Genomic DNA, 16844 nt, shown 5'->3' on the forward strand with positions numbered 1-16844 from the left:
ATTTAATTAAACATTATTTCAATGTTTAAAAATTATTTAATTCCCATATGTTTTTTTTTTTTTTTGCAAAATTAAATTTATAAAAACCAAATAAAATTAAATATTATAGAAAAAGTAACTTACTTAATTTTTTTTTGCAAATACAGGATCGCCTCTTAGTGCCACGGCTCACACGACAACCCCAATGAAATATGAGTACGATTCTCAAACAATTGCTGCTGGTGCACCGGGAAACGCTTATTCTGGACCAATCGAGGGTGCTGCAGGTCCTCAAGCTGAAATTAAATACAGTTGCAGTGTTGATTTTTCACGACATCAATCAGGTAAAAAACAAAATTAATTTTTTTCAACACTTTTTTTCAAAAATTAAGAAAAAAAATTGATGCATAAGTATATTTTCTCTATTAATATAAAAATGAATCGTTTGTTTACTAATTCAAAACTATCACCTAATATTTAATTTTAAACTTCTGTGAACATTACAACACGTTTATGATCAACGACTTGAAAGAAAAACTATTTTTCTATGCAAAATTATTATAATTTTATGTATAAAAAAAAATTGTTATAACGTTTTATAATCAACAGTTTTTTTTTTAAAAAAGAAATTAATTTGCAGGTAAAAAATTTTATTATTTTTTCGGATGAAACAAATATTCTTTTTTAATGAAAAATTCAACGAATTTTCGTCTTAAAAAATATTTTTTGTACTCTTTATTGATCAATAAATTATGAAAAAAATATTTTTTAGACAAAAAAAGGATTTTAATTTCCCATTTTAAAAAATTATTATTTTTTTTTAATTGATCATTAACGTTGTCAACATCATTGACGTAATTTTAAAACATTATATAAATAAAATTTTTTTTCTTCATTTAGGACGATCAGCGATTGAGCATATTCATCACAATCACACGTATCACCTTCCAGCAGAAAGTTCTGGTTCCCTACAACGTCCATTGTCACGTGATAAGAAATGTAATTAATCTTTTTTTCTCAAAAAAAAAAAAAAAATTTATTTTTTTTTAAATTGCAAAAAAATATAAATAATTGTAATTTTTTTTTTACAGTACGAAAACATGAAGACGAACATTTGACCCGCGATGAAAAGCGAGCACGTTCTCTAAATGTACCAATTGCCGTTCACGATATTATCAACTTGCCCATGGACGAATTTAATGAGCGTCTTAGTAAATATGATTTAAGTGAAGCACAATTATCGTTGATTCGCGATATTCGACGAAGAGGCAAAAACAAGGTTGCTGCACAAAATTGTCGTAAACGTAAACTCGATCAAATTATCAGTCTCGCTGATCAAGTTAAAGAAATGCGTGATCGTAAAACGAGACTCATCAAAGAACGAGATTATATGCTTGTTGAAAGACAACGGGTTAAAGAGAAATTCAGTCAACTCTATCGTCACGTTTTTCAGGTTTGTTGATGAAAAATTTATTAAATTAATTTAACTATAATTAATTAATTTACAAGGATGCCACGAGAATAAATTTTTCAATTTTCTAATTATTACCCCGACAAACAAATTTTATTCAATTTAATGAATTATAATAGAAATCTAAAAAAAAAGAAGTTAGAAAAACGCGTTCTTTTTTTTACTATATTTCACTTTTTTTCACTAGAAAATTATTTTTCTTCCATGAAAATAGGAAATTTCGATTTAGGAAATAATAAACAGGCACAATTGTTTTCACTTGTGTAACTTGTAAAATTTGTGTCGGTTTATTATTTTCTAAATCGAAAAAAATTTATATTTAATTATATTAAAGAAAAGAAAAAAATATCGAATTTATTAAATGGTCAATTATTATTTGCCAAAAATAGATGACAAAAATGTGATAAAAAATTGATAGTTAAAAACAAAATAACTAATTTTTATCAATTCAAATTTTTAATAACTGAAATTTTTCATCAATGATTGAAGCATTAATAGTTTTAAATTTGGATAAATTGAATTTTTGATAATTTGAAACTTAAAATTAAAAAAAAAAAATTAGATAAATTGAAATTTTGATAATTTTTAACTAAATCAATTGAAATTCAAAGAATTTGAATTTTAAATCAATTAAAATTTCGATAATTTGAAATTTCTATCAATTAAATTTTGAATATTAATATTTGGACAAATTGAAATTTGGATAATTTCAAAAATAAATCACTTAAAATTTAGACAAATAAAAATTCAAATAATTTGGAACTTAAATCAATTAAAATTTGGATAAATTAAAATTCAGATAATTTAAAATTTAAATCGATTACTATTTATAGATAAATTAAAATTTTAGTAGTTTTTCAGTTTCTATCGATTTTGTATTTTCATTTGCATTTGTTTAAAATTTGAATTAATAAATTTACTTTAAAAAAAAATTGAATTAATTGAAAGTTGGAACTATTGAAATTTAAATTAAAATTTAGATTTAATTGAAATGTTTATGGAATAAATTTTAATTAAATTGAAATTTACATGGAATTAAATTTAATTAATTTAAAAAATGTTATGAATGAAAATTTAAATAAATAAGTGATAAATTTTTAAAATTGTAAAAAGGAAGGTAAAAAATACAGCAATTATATAATAATTGACTTTTTCTTTAAATTTATTCAATTTTCCAAATTTCCCTAACAAAAAAAAATTTTCCCCAACTTTTTTCTTGATTTTCTAATTTGTGGCTATCCTGATTAAATTATTAAATTTTATTATCATTATTATAATAAATGTTCAAAAAATCAGAAGAATACTAACAAAAAAAAAAATTACAATTTTATTTCAGTCGCTACGTGATCAAGATGGAAATCCATATAATCCACACGAATTCACCTTACAACAAACAGCAGATGGAAATGTACTTTTGGTACGTCGAAATCAAACGAATCCCTATCATTCACGTTCATCGACAATGGATCCAAAATCGAAACCCGACGAACGTAAAGAATGAAAGAAGAGACAAAAATAAAAAAAAATAAAAAAAACGAAAAATTATTCTCAAAATGAGATTGATAATCAGAAGAAGTTCAAGGCGCTACTTTTTTAAAAAAAAAATATATAAATACAGCAAACTTGAAAATTCGCGGTGTCATCAGTTTCGTTACATATATATATAAAATATAGTACACGGGGGACATTTATTTTTTAAGAATAATCATTCTTTTAACGAAAAATAAAAAAAAAAACGCGATGCTTTTGCTTTTTATATCTTGTTCAAGTGTTTGCAGTGACAAACACAAGAAAGACAACGATAAGTCCTATTGATTTCTATAAATAGTTTCGTACTAGACAAGGACTTTGGAAATAAAAAAATATCACGAGTTTTAATGTTTATGGTATTCAGGAGGAAGAGTACAAAATATCCTCGAAAATTGGACAATTTTCAAATTTTGCTTCTGAAGAAGATAAAATTTTTTTAAAATACAAATTTGTTATTAAAACATGATTTTCGAGGTATATAAATGAAAATCAATTTTTATTAAAACAAAAAAAAAAGAATACCATTAAAAATTTAAGTTAGAGTAAGAAGAAAATATCTGACATGAATCAGAAATGTTTTAGAAAAATTTGTTAACCCCTCTCCCAGCGAAATATTCGTGAAATAATCGATTTATTATTTCACCTCGCGAAAATGAAAAAAAAAAATCTCTTCTTCCTGTCTTGTGCCTAGACTGTACTCAGAAATAGTGATTTATTAATGAAGGTGTATATTTTCTAAGAAAATAACACCATCTTTTTCCTTAAGAGCCTAGCTCATTGGAGGTGAAAATAAAACGAAGAAAAATGAAAAAAAAAAAAAAAAAAAAAAAATGTAACAAATGCCTGTCACATTTCAATAAAATTTGTCGAAACAATAATTATGTCACAAATGCATTAAAATGTGATTATAAAAAATTTAATTGCGACTAAAAATCTTGCATACACATGTATAATCGTTGTATAAAAAATTACTATGTTTAATATAATTCTTCATTTTAAAACGTGATTTAATATTAATAATAATAATAATAATAATAAAAAGGAAAAAGAAAAGTTATTTCTAAAGGGTAGCTTTTGTTCTACCTTTTAAACGATAAAACCAGTGTCAAGAATAAACATAAATTAACCTGAACTTAAATAAGAAACTGGGGAGAAAAGAAAAATATAGAACATTATATTTATCGAATAGAAATCATTTAAATAATATTTAACGCATCAAATTTGCAAAATCCTTTCTTTTTCGAAAAAAATTTTTAAAAAATGCGTTTTATAAAATTTAAATAGTTTCTATAACAAAAATGTTTATTTTTTGTTTAATAAAAGGCAAATGCTTGAGTTATTGCCTATGGGAACGTTGTATTTGATAATTATGAAAGATTTTTTTTTTTTTGTTATTTTTTTCGAACAGTATAAGTACACTCAGGCAAGATAAGTTACATAATATAAAATAAGACTAGAATTTAATTGCAACAATGTGAATATATATATATATATATATATATATATATATATATATATATATATATTTGCTGCAATTCATATATTTCTACAATATTAATCAATAGTATTAATATTGCGATATAAAAAATGAACAAAATGTTATATAAATAAACATATTTTTTTAAAAATAATAAAAATCGTTCAGGTATTTCACATTTGCCTTTTTGTGTATATATTGATGTAGGTAGTATAATTTTCTATAAATATTACACATGTAAAAAAAAAAAAAATCGAAGTGATTAGTTGATATAAATAAGAAAAAAATATTACGTATAAAAAAAAATTATTAAAAACTAATTATTATTATTATTATAATGCTACAAAATAAATATTAAAAAAAAAAAAAAAAAAAAAAAAATGGAAAAAAGGAAAAGATATTCATACTACATTGGGTGTAGGATGCCTTTTGTGTATACCATATACTCGACGTGCAGAAATTCTATATATTAAATAATACATTTTAGCTTGTTTCGATATTTGAAAATAAAATGTGAAAGAATGTTTGTATTACCCAGACATTTTTTTTTTTAGATCACGCGCGTCATTCAATTTCTATAATATTGTATAAACGAATTTCAAATAAAATTGTGAGGGAAAAAAAAAACTCCATTGTTCATGCATTTGCGAAATAACAATTTTCAACTTCTATATGTACTTTTTAAAATTCATCATTTCTATATAACAAACCGTCCTTAATAAATTTATTCTATGCAAAGGGTTAAATTGTGTGTGTGTAAAATTATTTTAAATATAGTTTTATCAATTATTGCGAGACATAAAATTATAACTTACATAAATATTAATTTATATTAATTAAGAATATAAAATATTTCAAATAATAATAAATAAATAATCTTAAATAATAAAGTTAAATAAATTTAATAATTTAACATTTAAAAATAAAATTATATTAAAAAAAAAGATAGTTGAAGTTCTTGTAAACTGAAATTTATAAAAAAATAAAAAACAGCAGGCTTCGAAGTGACACACTTTTTTACTTTTTTGATACTTTTTTTCGACAAGGCTATTTTTTTCTACTAATTTCGGTCAAATGCTATTTTAAAAAAAAAAAATAATTTTAAAAATAACAGAATTCAAGAATTTTAAATTTTAGCGAATTTTTTAATTCCTAAAAGCTCGCCAAGTTGATGATTTATTATTGGCCTTAACTACTGCTTTATATAATTATTTTTTACACGAATTTTCATTTTTCAAAATAGCATTTAACATCATTTCTTTTTAAACGACCTTTTACTCACGGAAAAAAAGAAAAAGTAATTTTTACTACTTTCATATAGTAAAATGGGATCTGTCCGAAGTTTCTGCGCATCTATGGCAACTTTTACTCCAAAAATAGTAAAATTTGCTCCAGAAATAGTAAAATTTACTCCAGAAATAGTAAAAATTATTACAAAAATAGTAAATTTTATTATTTTTGGAGTAAAAGTTGCCATAGATGCGCAAAAACTTCGGACAGGTCCAATTTTACTATGAAAGTAGTAAAAATTACTTTTTCTTTTTTTCCGTGCTCAATAGAATTTTTAATTTGAAAAAATTTTTTTTGACAAAATTTTTATTTTATTATACAAAATTTCTCTTTACTCAACAGTTTTTTTTTTTAAATAATTCTAAATTAACCGAAATTCAGACAATAATTGAATTTTAGAGTATTTTGAATTGAAAAATGGTTTAAATAATTAAAATGCCAAGATCTTGATTAAAATTATTAGAAATAATTATTTCAACAAAAAATTTAAATCAAAATTTTTAATAATGATTGAATTTCAAGAGATTTTGAATTAAAATTTTTGTAAATTAAAATTGCTAAAAATTATTAACAAAGTTTCCAACATTAATTGAATTTTAGAGAATTTTTAATTAAAAAATGTTTTATTTAATTGAATTTTTGAATAATTGGATTGAAATTATTAATTTAGCAAAAAATTTTATAAACAAATATTAAAAATAATTCATTTTCGGTACTTTGAAAATTCCATTGAGTAAACATTCGTTTGAAAAAAATCTGTATATTAAATTTTATTTTGTAAAATAAAAATTTGTGTGGAATATCATTTTTATGAAATAATTATACACTCCTACCGTTGTGCCAAAAAACAAAAAGTTAATCGACATTTAACAATAGATATTTTTTTTTTTTTTTTAAATAATCATGAGAAAAATGATGTTAATTTTATTCCTCAGAATTTTTCTTTCAATTTTTTTTAGACAAGAAAATATTTACACTTTGACGTCAAACTTAGAAAACTAATTTTACATGAGCCAACATTTTTGAACGTTTAAATGAACAAAATATTTTTTCAATCTATAAATTATTAAAAATTATAATGTCAGTGTAAAATAAAACAGTAAATTTAACAAATATTAAATTAATAACTTCTTTTTAGATATTTAAAACAATATTTTGTAATAAAATTCGTACTTAAAAAAGTTGAAAAAAAAATTTTGCTCATTTGAACGTTCAAACATTTTGACTCATAATTTTACTTCATTTTAAAGATGCCATTATTTTTATACTTTTTTTAATTTTTTTTTGCTCAGTAATATTTACTCAGAATCCGATAATCGCAATTAACCGGGTGAACATCAAAAACCGGTCAAATTTTTATTGTTCACCCATAACCTCACTTTTTAGTAACGAAAATAATTCATAATTATAACTATTTTTATCCACAATAATCAACTTTTTCGTAGTATAATTATAAGATATAAAATCTCAAATGAAATTCAAGATTTTTTTATAAATTATATTGTTGCCATGCAATAATATGCAGAGCTGTGAGGATATTTTGTACACAAATCAAATGCAGATATTTTTCAATAAAAATAATAACAAGTTATTAATTTACCTTTAATACTTAACAAAAAGTGTAAGTTTTTGGTATGACAATTTTTTAATAATAAATATTACTTCCAAATAATGTTATTTGCACATATTCACTTAAAAATAAACTTAACGAGTTAACCGAACTTGGCACGTGCGCTGTGCACGGGAATCAACATTAAGGGCGCATTCACACCTCTGGCTGCCTGCACAGGCAGCCAGTGAGAGCCAATCAGAGAGTCAGTAGTAGATTTATTTGTTCGGAAAATTTAAATTATTTGGCGCAATTTTAATTTCAATTTCAAATTTCAAATGCTTAATAAATTTTAATATTGTCAATAAAACAGAGTTAAATTAATGTTTTTTGGCTTAGAAAAAGAAAATTTTTAATAATAAATATTAAAAATTTTTCCTAGTATTTTTAGAAATATATTCATATTTTAAATTATATTGATCATTAGAGTAAATTCCTAAACATTTTGTTTTATAATACTTGTAATAATTAAATATTTATAAATCGTTCACTTACTTGTCAATTGATAAAATTACATATAATTTGATAATTGTACTCCGAATTTATAAATAATATCATTACAGTAAATTTGTCCGGGCCGAAGAATAGAACAAGGAAAATGAGGCTGAAAAATATTTATAAAAAAATATTTTTAAAAAAAAGTAAAATATTAAAAATTCATTTTTTTAAAAATAATATATAATTCCCTTACGATATTAATAGCATTGGGATAATTTTGAGGTTGTATACTGAAAGCACAAAATTTTTTATAACGAGCACCATTCTTGCCTGGTATAAATTCAAGATTTTTAATTAATGATATTTTATCATTCTCAAATTCGATTTGACTTATTTTCTCATCTTCGAAATTATTCTCTGAATTTATTTCACCACTTTCTTTATCATTTATCGTTAATGTAGAATTTATATTCTCCTAAAAAAGAATTCATTTTTAAAATTTTATATAATAATTTTTTTTTTAAATCGTTTTTTCATATTTTTTTTGCTTTATCGCTAACCATTTTTGATTTGATAGATTTAGAATCAAGAGATTTTTCTTCACATGAATAAGGAGGTAGACGACCACCTGTGTTAAATTGAACTCCCGGTTGATCGGAATAAATTTCTAAAAATCTGTATTTATAATAATAATTATAATAATATTTAAAGAAGATTAAAATTATTTTTTATAAGTAATTTTTAATAAAATAAAATATATCAAAATATATATTTGTACCTTCCAGTTTTTTCATGTAAAACTCTTGCGACAAATGAAGGTCCAAATTGACTACTTTTGAGAACACAAAAATTATGATCATATCCTTGACCATCGGGAATCTATTGGCGTAAAAATATAATTTTTTTTTTTTAATTTGAAAAATTAATTTAACAATTTTTTTTCTCGATAAAAATTACAGGGATCACAGTGAATTGAAATTTTGATAATTTTAAATTAAATCAATTAAAATTTAGTGAAATTGAGTAAAATAATTAAATAAAAATTTGAACGAATTTATTTATTTATATATTTTACATCAAAATTTGGAAAATTAAAAAAAAAAATCAATAAAAATTTGAATAAATTAATATTCAGATAATTTAAAATATTTAAATCAAATGAAATTTCAATAATTTTAAGTCTCAATTTATTGAATTTGTATTTGGATTAAAATTTTTAAAATTTATTTAGATTAGTAAAAATTTAAATTTATTAACAATTAGATCACTTGAAATTCAAAAATTTAGATTAACTTTGAAAATTGTAACGAATAAAATATAATTCAATTGAAATTTAGATAAAATTAAAATTTGTATAGATATTTTTTGGATAAATTGAATTTTGAATTGATTAAAGTCGCAATTGAATAATTTATAGAAAAGATGGAAATCTGTAATCCCTGAAATTATATATAGTATTTTTTACATTAAACATAATATTTCCCAAAAGTTGAGGAATTCGAAGATCCATAACAGTTCCACCAACTCCACGAATGGCACCCAATGGTACAGGATCCGAAAAATCAGCAAACGTCCAACGATCACAATTTAATGATATTTTGTGATTTTTTAATTCACTTTCACCAGCATCCTATTTGTCGAATTTAAATTAATTTTTTTGTTTTTTGATAGTATGAAAAATATGGCCAAAAAATAATTATAATAATGAATAATTTAATAATAAATATTTTCAGGACTTTAAATAATTACAAATAAAAAATTTTTAAAGGTCTCGAAATATTTATTAACAAATTTTAAAAAACAATTCGAAAAAAAATGAATAAATATAAATAATTTAGTTAATTATAATAAATAAATTAAATTTTTAATTTCACTTGATTTTGAAATTACTTACGTGGCCAGCAAGATTAAAATAAGAAGCTGACGACAAATTGACAATTGTAGATTTTGTTGTTGTTGCTCGAATAGAAATTTCCAATTTATTATCAAATTTCAATGTAAATCGAACAGTGACTAATAATGCTCCTGGATAACCTTCTTCAAAATCGTCACTTAAATAACTCATAACAACACTGCAACCATCAATATGAGAATTCCATAATTGACGGCCAAATCCATTTACCTGGAAATTTTAAACAAAAATAAAGAAAATCATTGTAAAATAAAAAAAAAAAAGAAACAAACCATTAAAATAAATTTTCAAAAAAAAAAAAACATAATCTTATCATTACCCCACCATGAAGATGATTTTTATTTTCATCATTTTTAGATAACTGATATTCTTTTCCTCTAATAGTAAATGAACCATTTTTTATGCGATTACAATATCTTCCAAGAATACATCCAATGTACTGATTAATAACAGGATCTATATAGCCTTATTTTGAACAAAAAAAAAAAAATCAATAAAATTATTTTTGAAGAATAATCGAAAAGAAAAACTAAATTATTTTCATTCGAATTTTTTTTTAATAATTTTTTTTCTAAAAAAAATTTTTAAAAGCTAATTAGTTTGCATTCAGAAGAAATTTGTTTTTAAAAATTGAATACATTAATTAATTCACACTATTAATTTTCTAGCATATACAAAAATAAATAATAATAATAATAATATTATTAAAATTCAAAATTTTCGATTCAGTTGCCGTAATTTTCACCAGAAAACAGTAAAATCGGTTCAAAATTGTTTTTTTTAACCTAAAATTAATAAAAAAAAAAAATTAATAAAAAAAATTAAAGTTGAGAAAAGAAATGTTTTATAATAATTAAATTTTTTTTTAATTTTATGTTTATAGTTTGAAAGAATATAAAAATATAAAGCTTATTTTTTATAATTCAGTACCTTAGGTATGTTCAAATCAAATTTTTTATTATTTTTTCAAAATTGTGACAGTATTTTTGATAAATTTTTCGAAAATGAAAAAAATACTGTTTACTGATAAAAGTATAAAAAATTGAAAAATCATTTTGTTTTTTCTTAAAAAATAAATAATCTGAATAAATTAATAAATAAATCATGTCAATAATTTGGAAAAAAAAAATTTACTACATACTTTCTATGTCATCAAATCCAAGAACAATGTCAGCAGTTCTACCAAATTTATCTGGACATTTTAATGATACAATTGTCGCGCCCCAAGAAATTAAAACAACTTCCATTCGATTACAATTTGTCATTGTGTAAGATTTAATTTTTACTCCTCCTTGTTGTGATTGATCTCCTTCACCACATTGGGATAATGATTCCTCCAATTCAAATTGATTTTGTACTGACGATTTTAAAGATACTTTCGATGTACTTTCTATAATAATTATATAAAAAAAAAAAAATTCATACCATAATGACAGTAAAAATATCAAAGAAATAGAAAATTAAAAAAAGGTTATATATCTTTAAATAATTCATTTTTTTTTCACAAATACAATATTTTTCATACCTGCAAATATTTCACCGAAAATTCCTTCAACAATAACAACATCTTTACAATTACAATTATCAGTAGACATTATAACAAAAAAATTTTCCAATTTCTAAATTTCTGTAAAAAAAAAAAAAAAATGAAAAAAAAAGAATATTTCTTTTCTAACACTTTCCATTGTTTAATATCGAAAAAAATTAAATTCTTTTAATTTATATTTAATTTTAATGTATAATTTAATAATATTTAAATATTTTTAATGAAAGCTATTATTATTTATTTATCGAATAATACTTTTTTTTCACAAAAATGATCATAAAAATTATATAATTAAATATAGAAATTTTTCTTACAATAATTGGTCTCATATCCATTTTTTTTTGTGTATTCGAAATTGTTTATTAATAACGCGTAGTCTACAATTGATGATTTTTAATGTTACAATAATGATTTATTTATATATATATATATATATATTTTTATGTTCATATAATTTTCGATACTATTTATACTTTGTATAATTAATATTTATAGTTTAATGTACAATACTTGAAAAAATACATGAATTTTTTCGTGCAGGTCAGACAGCGCGAATCAACGTTTTATTTTATTTTTTTTTCGATTATTATTCATATTTTTGAAAAATTGAGACGAAAAAGAAAAAAATCTATCGATTCTATACGTTAAAATTAGAAACTCTAGATATAGTTTCTTTTTCTGTAATATAATATTTTTATTTTTCGTTAATAAAAATTCATCACATTTAATAATATTATCGTGTTCACAGACACACACTGACAAGGCCAACCTGTGCTAATAAAAGTTATTTCATTTTTATTATTATTACAAAAAAAGAGAAATTTACATTTTTTTTTTCTTAAATCAATTTTCTACAATAAAAAAAAAAAAAGAAAATAATAGCTGTCGGCCCTGCATCACAATGTTTTTAAGGCGCATGCCAAAGCAGTCACATTTTTTTTTTTTTTGTTTTGTTTTTTTTTTAAATACACGGAACACATTGCACTTAGCAGTTTAATATTAATCTTAAGCCTAATGAGTCGTTATAAATTTGATTCCTTAATTAGATCGACTGTTGTCTGTGAATACACGGCTATACAATTTTTGTCTTATAAAGACATTTTTCTCATTCGTTAATGATGATGTTTACTCAGATTCAATTTTTTTTTTTTTTTATTATATCATAATTTCAATTTATACAAAATACTGTCGACAAAAATCTCCATCCATTGTATTAAAAAACAATTTAAATATGAGTCATTCATCTCCTTTTTTTTAACAATTTCAAGAAAATTTGAAAAAATTTTCAAATTAAATAAAAATTAAAGATTATTTAAAATATTTTAATAAAATAATAATTATCAATTTTGTAGAATTTCTATTCAAGAGCAAAATATTATGAAAAATATTTTTAAAAAATGGTATAAAACAAAAAAAAATGACTCACATTTAAAATTTAAATACATTTTTCTCAATTTCTCTCTCAATATTTAAAAAAAAGTTGAAAACGCTTCTAACTTAAATTTTCATTTTTAAAAAAATGATAAATTTTTTTTTACATGGATGTGAAATCGTGTGATCAATATCAATTGCACTGGTAAAAAATTGCATTTTTTTTTTTTTTTTTTTTTTTTAATATAGAAAACTTATTATTTTAAATATATTCCAATTTCAACTAAATTTTTTTCTTTTAAAGATTGTATTAAAAAATAAAACCTTAAATTACTAAATGACTAGGGTTATACAATAAACCAAAAATTCACTTTAACTCCATTTTATGTATATCTAAATATGACTAACATGGAAAAAAAAATGCTACATCACATTATTTCACATCCAAAAATTATGCTGCACAAAAGATATTTTTAAAATTATTTTTATAGCAAAAAAAAATTTTTTTTTCATTTTTTGACGAATTTCAATTTATTATTAAATAGAAAATTTTTATTTAATATTAAATAAGTCAAAGTTTATTATTTAATATTAAAGTAATGGACCAAAACATTTTCGTTCAACTTCTTTTACAATTTTCCTTTTTTTTTCATCGACAAATTTTTAAAATACTTTTTTTTATTATTCTCAGCAATCAAGCGTAGGGGGTTTTTAAAATTTTGTATTATTTTCAAAAAATCAAATTTCTAAACATTCAATTAAAAAAAAAAAAATTGTTTAAACCAAAAATTACTTTTTTTCAATTTTTTCTAATAATTTCGAATGGTTCGAAAGAAGGTTGAACAAAAAAATTGACAATTTTACATAATGTAAATTTGAATTAATTGAAATTTCATTTTTTTTTTTTATGATTTTGAACAATTCAGTATTATAAGAAATTTTAATTTTTTTCAAAAATAAAAATTCTAAAATGATAAATTTTTTTTCTTTTAATTTAATTATAAAACATTTTTAGATTTTAAACAATTCTAAATAAAGTATGAAAAAAAATTGTCGTCTTTTTACATTGGAAATTTGAATTTGAAACTTTCAGTGATGTCTCTTTCTTTTATTAGCGAAATTTTTATTTAATATTAAATAGAAATTTTTTTTTTTTAATGCAATTATTGTACAGAAAAAATTTTTAATTTTCAAATAGAATAAAATTTAATATTAAAAATTCAATTTTTTCGTTGAATTTGGTGTTTTCAATTTAAAAGCTTTTTTTTCTACTCTCAATATACAATATAAATGTATGAGAGAATCACATTTTTTTTTTATCGTAGATTCAACACCTATCTTCACATTTGGTCAAAAATTGTAAAAAATACATTAAATATAAATATGTATGAAAAAAATGAATATATGTAAAAGTGTTTTATTGTTTTTTTTTTTTCAATTCTGAAATTGTTATATATATGTGGATATGTTAAAGCGAATATCTATACGAAACAATGTTACATATTTTATCCAGTAAAAGTTTTTTTTTTTCAAATAGTGTTGATTACATTTTTTTTTTTTTTTTTTGTTTTTATTTCCTAAAAATTATTATCATTCGTTCATTTTCTCATTTTCTACATTTTTATTGATTTGTCAATAGGTGTTAAAATCAATTGCAAAACTAGACTCGCACTATATGTTTATAACGTAATCAAATTATGATTTTTTTTATATATATAGGTATATATAAATTTTTTTTTGATAATATTTATAAAATAAATATAGCTTAGACTAGCACTGTCGGCGTTGATGCGCCATTACACATTCCGTACTTAGCCCATAATTGCTGAGTATTGTTTACAGAATAATTAAATTATTACTATTAACAATTAGTAATGGTTACTACTAATAATTAAACAATTTTTTTCCTTTCTCTCCCTCTCTCTCTTTCTTTCTTTTTAAGACAATCTTCAAATAGTCTTGGAAGCATTTTGAATTTTTTTTTTATTTTTTATTTTCCTCACCTAGACTTTATTAATACGTGATACTAGCACCACAGAATATTTCTTTGTCTGATTCAGAAAGGTAAACCCAATTAATTTAGCAAAAATTAATTAATTATGATTTTTTAAAATAATTTTCCGAAATTTTTTTTCATAATATAAAAAAAAAATAAATAAATAAAAATAATAAACTTTTATAAATTTTTATAAAAATTGAATAAAAAAAAATTGTTTTCATATTTTTTTAAACAAAAACAAGAAGGGTTTACATTTCTATTATTATTCTGTTGTTTTTATACGCACTATCAATATAAATCACTCTTTATCGAAGAGTATTCGACAAACAAAACAAAAAACTATATAATGAACGAAAAAAAAAAATATAGGAATGAATCAATGAAAATTTTACAATCGTTTAAAAGTGGGCCTCTAAGACGACAAATAAATACAATATAAATAAGAATTAAAGAAAAAAAAAAACAAAAAAAAAAATATAAGTACTTATATAATTATTTATGAGTAAGTACGTTTTAGTGACGTTGAGGAACAAAATTGAAATTCATATTTAAATATCTATATATATATATATATGATGCCAAATTGGAGACCATATTCAACTAATATGTACAATTATGGTCCACATTTACAATACTGATGATTATTTAGAAAAAAAAAAAAAATGCAGTTCGAAAAAAATTCTTAAAAGAAAAAAAAATATATGGCAAACTGGTTGGTTTTCTTTTTATTTTTTTTTAATAAAAGGAAAAGAAAAGCTTTTGATTTTTGTTTGTTTGATTTACCCTCTCGCGGTACATAAATGTTCGTTACTATATATGGAGAAAATTTCCAAATAAAATGAAAATTCTCCCAAAGACGCATTTCGTAAAATTTTTTTTTTTTTTTATCGAAAAATGGAAAATCAATTCACTGGGAATGTAAGAGTCTTAAATACTTATTTCAAAACACAGTGGTTTGTCTTTTATATATATACAACATTAAAATCTATTCTCTAAAATTTGTTAAATATTTTGAAAAAAGGTACATTCTCTTTTATTTGAAAAAGCTATAGTTTAACGACAAATTTTATATCGACTTAAATTTCATTTTTTTTTCCCAAAAAGAAAAAAAATAATAGTGAAGGTAATTTATATTTATTTCTATTTTTATTATAAATTTTTTTTTAAACTTTACAAAAAATTTAAAAAAATTATTTTCATTCATTTTTAATTTGTAATAGTAAATTAATTTAATCAATTTAAAAAATAATTGCAGTGACAGTTAAAATAAAAAATTAGTCCAATTTCATAATTTCGTATTTTTAAATATAATAGAATAATTTTTTAATTTTAATTTTTTAATTAAATACACTTGTCTTGAAAGACTTTTAAATTTGTTTTTTTTTTTTTTTTTATTAAAAGATATTCAAAAATTTTTTAGTTGAACTAATTTTTGTTCCAATTTTTTGTTTTTTCAATTTTTTTTTACAAAAACATAATTTTAAACTAAAAATACTTTTATATGATTGGAAAAGAAACAATAATATACATTACCTAATTTTAATAAACCTATTTTGGAAAAACTATTTATAAGATTCTAAAAATCAATTCCTTCGAATCAAGAAATTAATATTAATTAGAATTGTAATTTTTAAAATTGCTTTTAATGATTTCGTTCAAAATATATTTAGTATTAATATTCATAATATTATTATATTAATAAATTATTATATAAGTAAATAAAGGTTTTATGACAATTTTTTACAACTTTTACATCAGTTTTTCCATCCAGTAATAATAATAATAATTGTAAAATAATTTCGTTTACAGATTATAAACTATAATTATTAAAAATATAATTTATATTTATAAAAAAAAGTCTTAAAAAATTTTAAACACAAAAAAAATGAATTATTAATTTAATGGAAGTTTTAAGTAAATAAAAAATAAACTCAACTTTATAATTAAAAAAAAATAATAATTTACATTTTCAAACTGTAATGTAAACTTGAAAAGCTTCTGTTTTTATTTATTGTTTATTTTATTATTTATTGCTTATATAAATAAACTGACAAACTGTGGTGAAAAATTGGCATAAAATTTTCATTTATTATTATAATTCATATTATTGTTTTATTTTCTCAATAAAAGCGTTTTTAATTTTTTTTTGTGTATCTGATATTGAACTTTAAAAATATAATTTTTCCATTAACTGGAAATGATATTTAATAAATTTTTACCTT

At 20.9% G+C, this 16844-nt stretch overlaps 3 protein-coding genes across 10 annotated transcripts in view; 1 reads left to right on the top strand and 2 right to left on the bottom strand.

Moving 5' to 3' along the window:
- The window catches only part of LOC127280964 (segmentation protein cap'n'collar), a 246783-nt gene extending 241945 nt beyond the window's left edge, over positions 1–4838 (top strand). For all 4 annotated transcript variants that reach the window (XM_051304398.1, XM_051304397.1, XM_051304399.1 and 1 more), the window contains exons 10-13: positions 147–323; positions 880–978; positions 1071–1432; positions 2787–4838. In XM_051304398.1, the coding sequence (XP_051160355.1) occupies positions 147–323; positions 880–978; positions 1071–1432; positions 2787–2951 (803 nt within the window). In that variant the 3' untranslated portion in view covers positions 2952–4838. The remainder of the gene's footprint in view (positions 1–146; positions 324–879; positions 979–1070; positions 1433–2786) is intronic.
- Positions 1–16844, bottom strand: part of LOC127280969 (ATP-dependent RNA helicase vasa) — a 170323-nt gene that overhangs the window by 21726 nt on the left and 131753 nt on the right. For 2 of the 5 annotated variants that reach the window (XM_051304417.1, XM_051304414.1), the window contains exon 1: positions 120–267. The exons of 2 other annotated variants lie outside the window; for them this stretch is intronic. The gene's annotated coding sequence lies outside the window, so the exon portion shown is untranslated. Of the gene's footprint in view, positions 1–119; positions 268–16844 lie in introns of those variants that run through there. One more of the 5 variants, XM_051304415.1, reaches the window with a different exon arrangement.
- LOC127280984 (galactose mutarotase-like) lies at positions 118–11354 on the bottom strand. The gene is made up of 10 exons (XM_051304460.1): positions 11232–11354; positions 10848–11096; positions 10026–10171; positions 9689–9916; positions 9260–9424; positions 8573–8673; positions 8355–8469; positions 8048–8269; positions 7348–7960; positions 118–275 (listed from the first exon to the last, which is right to left on the bottom strand). Exons 1-9 carry the CDS (start codon positions 11299–11301, stop codon positions 7868–7870), a joined length of 1389 nt encoding a protein of 462 aa, XP_051160417.1. The 5' UTR covers positions 11302–11354; the 3' UTR covers positions 118–275; positions 7348–7867.

The sequence above is a fragment of the Leptopilina boulardi genome, unplaced genomic scaffold (assembly GCF_019393585.1).
Source record: "Leptopilina boulardi isolate dan_hultmark-lab unplaced genomic scaffold, ZJU_Lbou_2.1 LbouV2_259, whole genome shotgun sequence".
NCBI lineage: Eukaryota > Metazoa > Arthropoda > Insecta > Hymenoptera > Figitidae > Leptopilina > Leptopilina boulardi.

Bases quoted from the DNA above. Each gene is read 5' to 3' on its own strand.
- LOC127280984 (XM_051304460.1), bottom strand. From the start codon at position 11,301: ATGTCTACTGATAATTGTAATTGTAAAGATGTTGTTATTGTTGAAGGA. The intron at 9,425-9,688 runs GTAAGTAATTTC...TTCGACAAATAG, and splicing joins ATTTTAATCTTGCTGGCCAC to GATGCTGGTGAAAGTGAATT. The intron at 8,674-9,259 runs GTAAAAAATACT...TTACGCCAATAG, and splicing joins TGGGAAATATTATGTTTAAT to ATTCCCGATGGTCAAGGATA.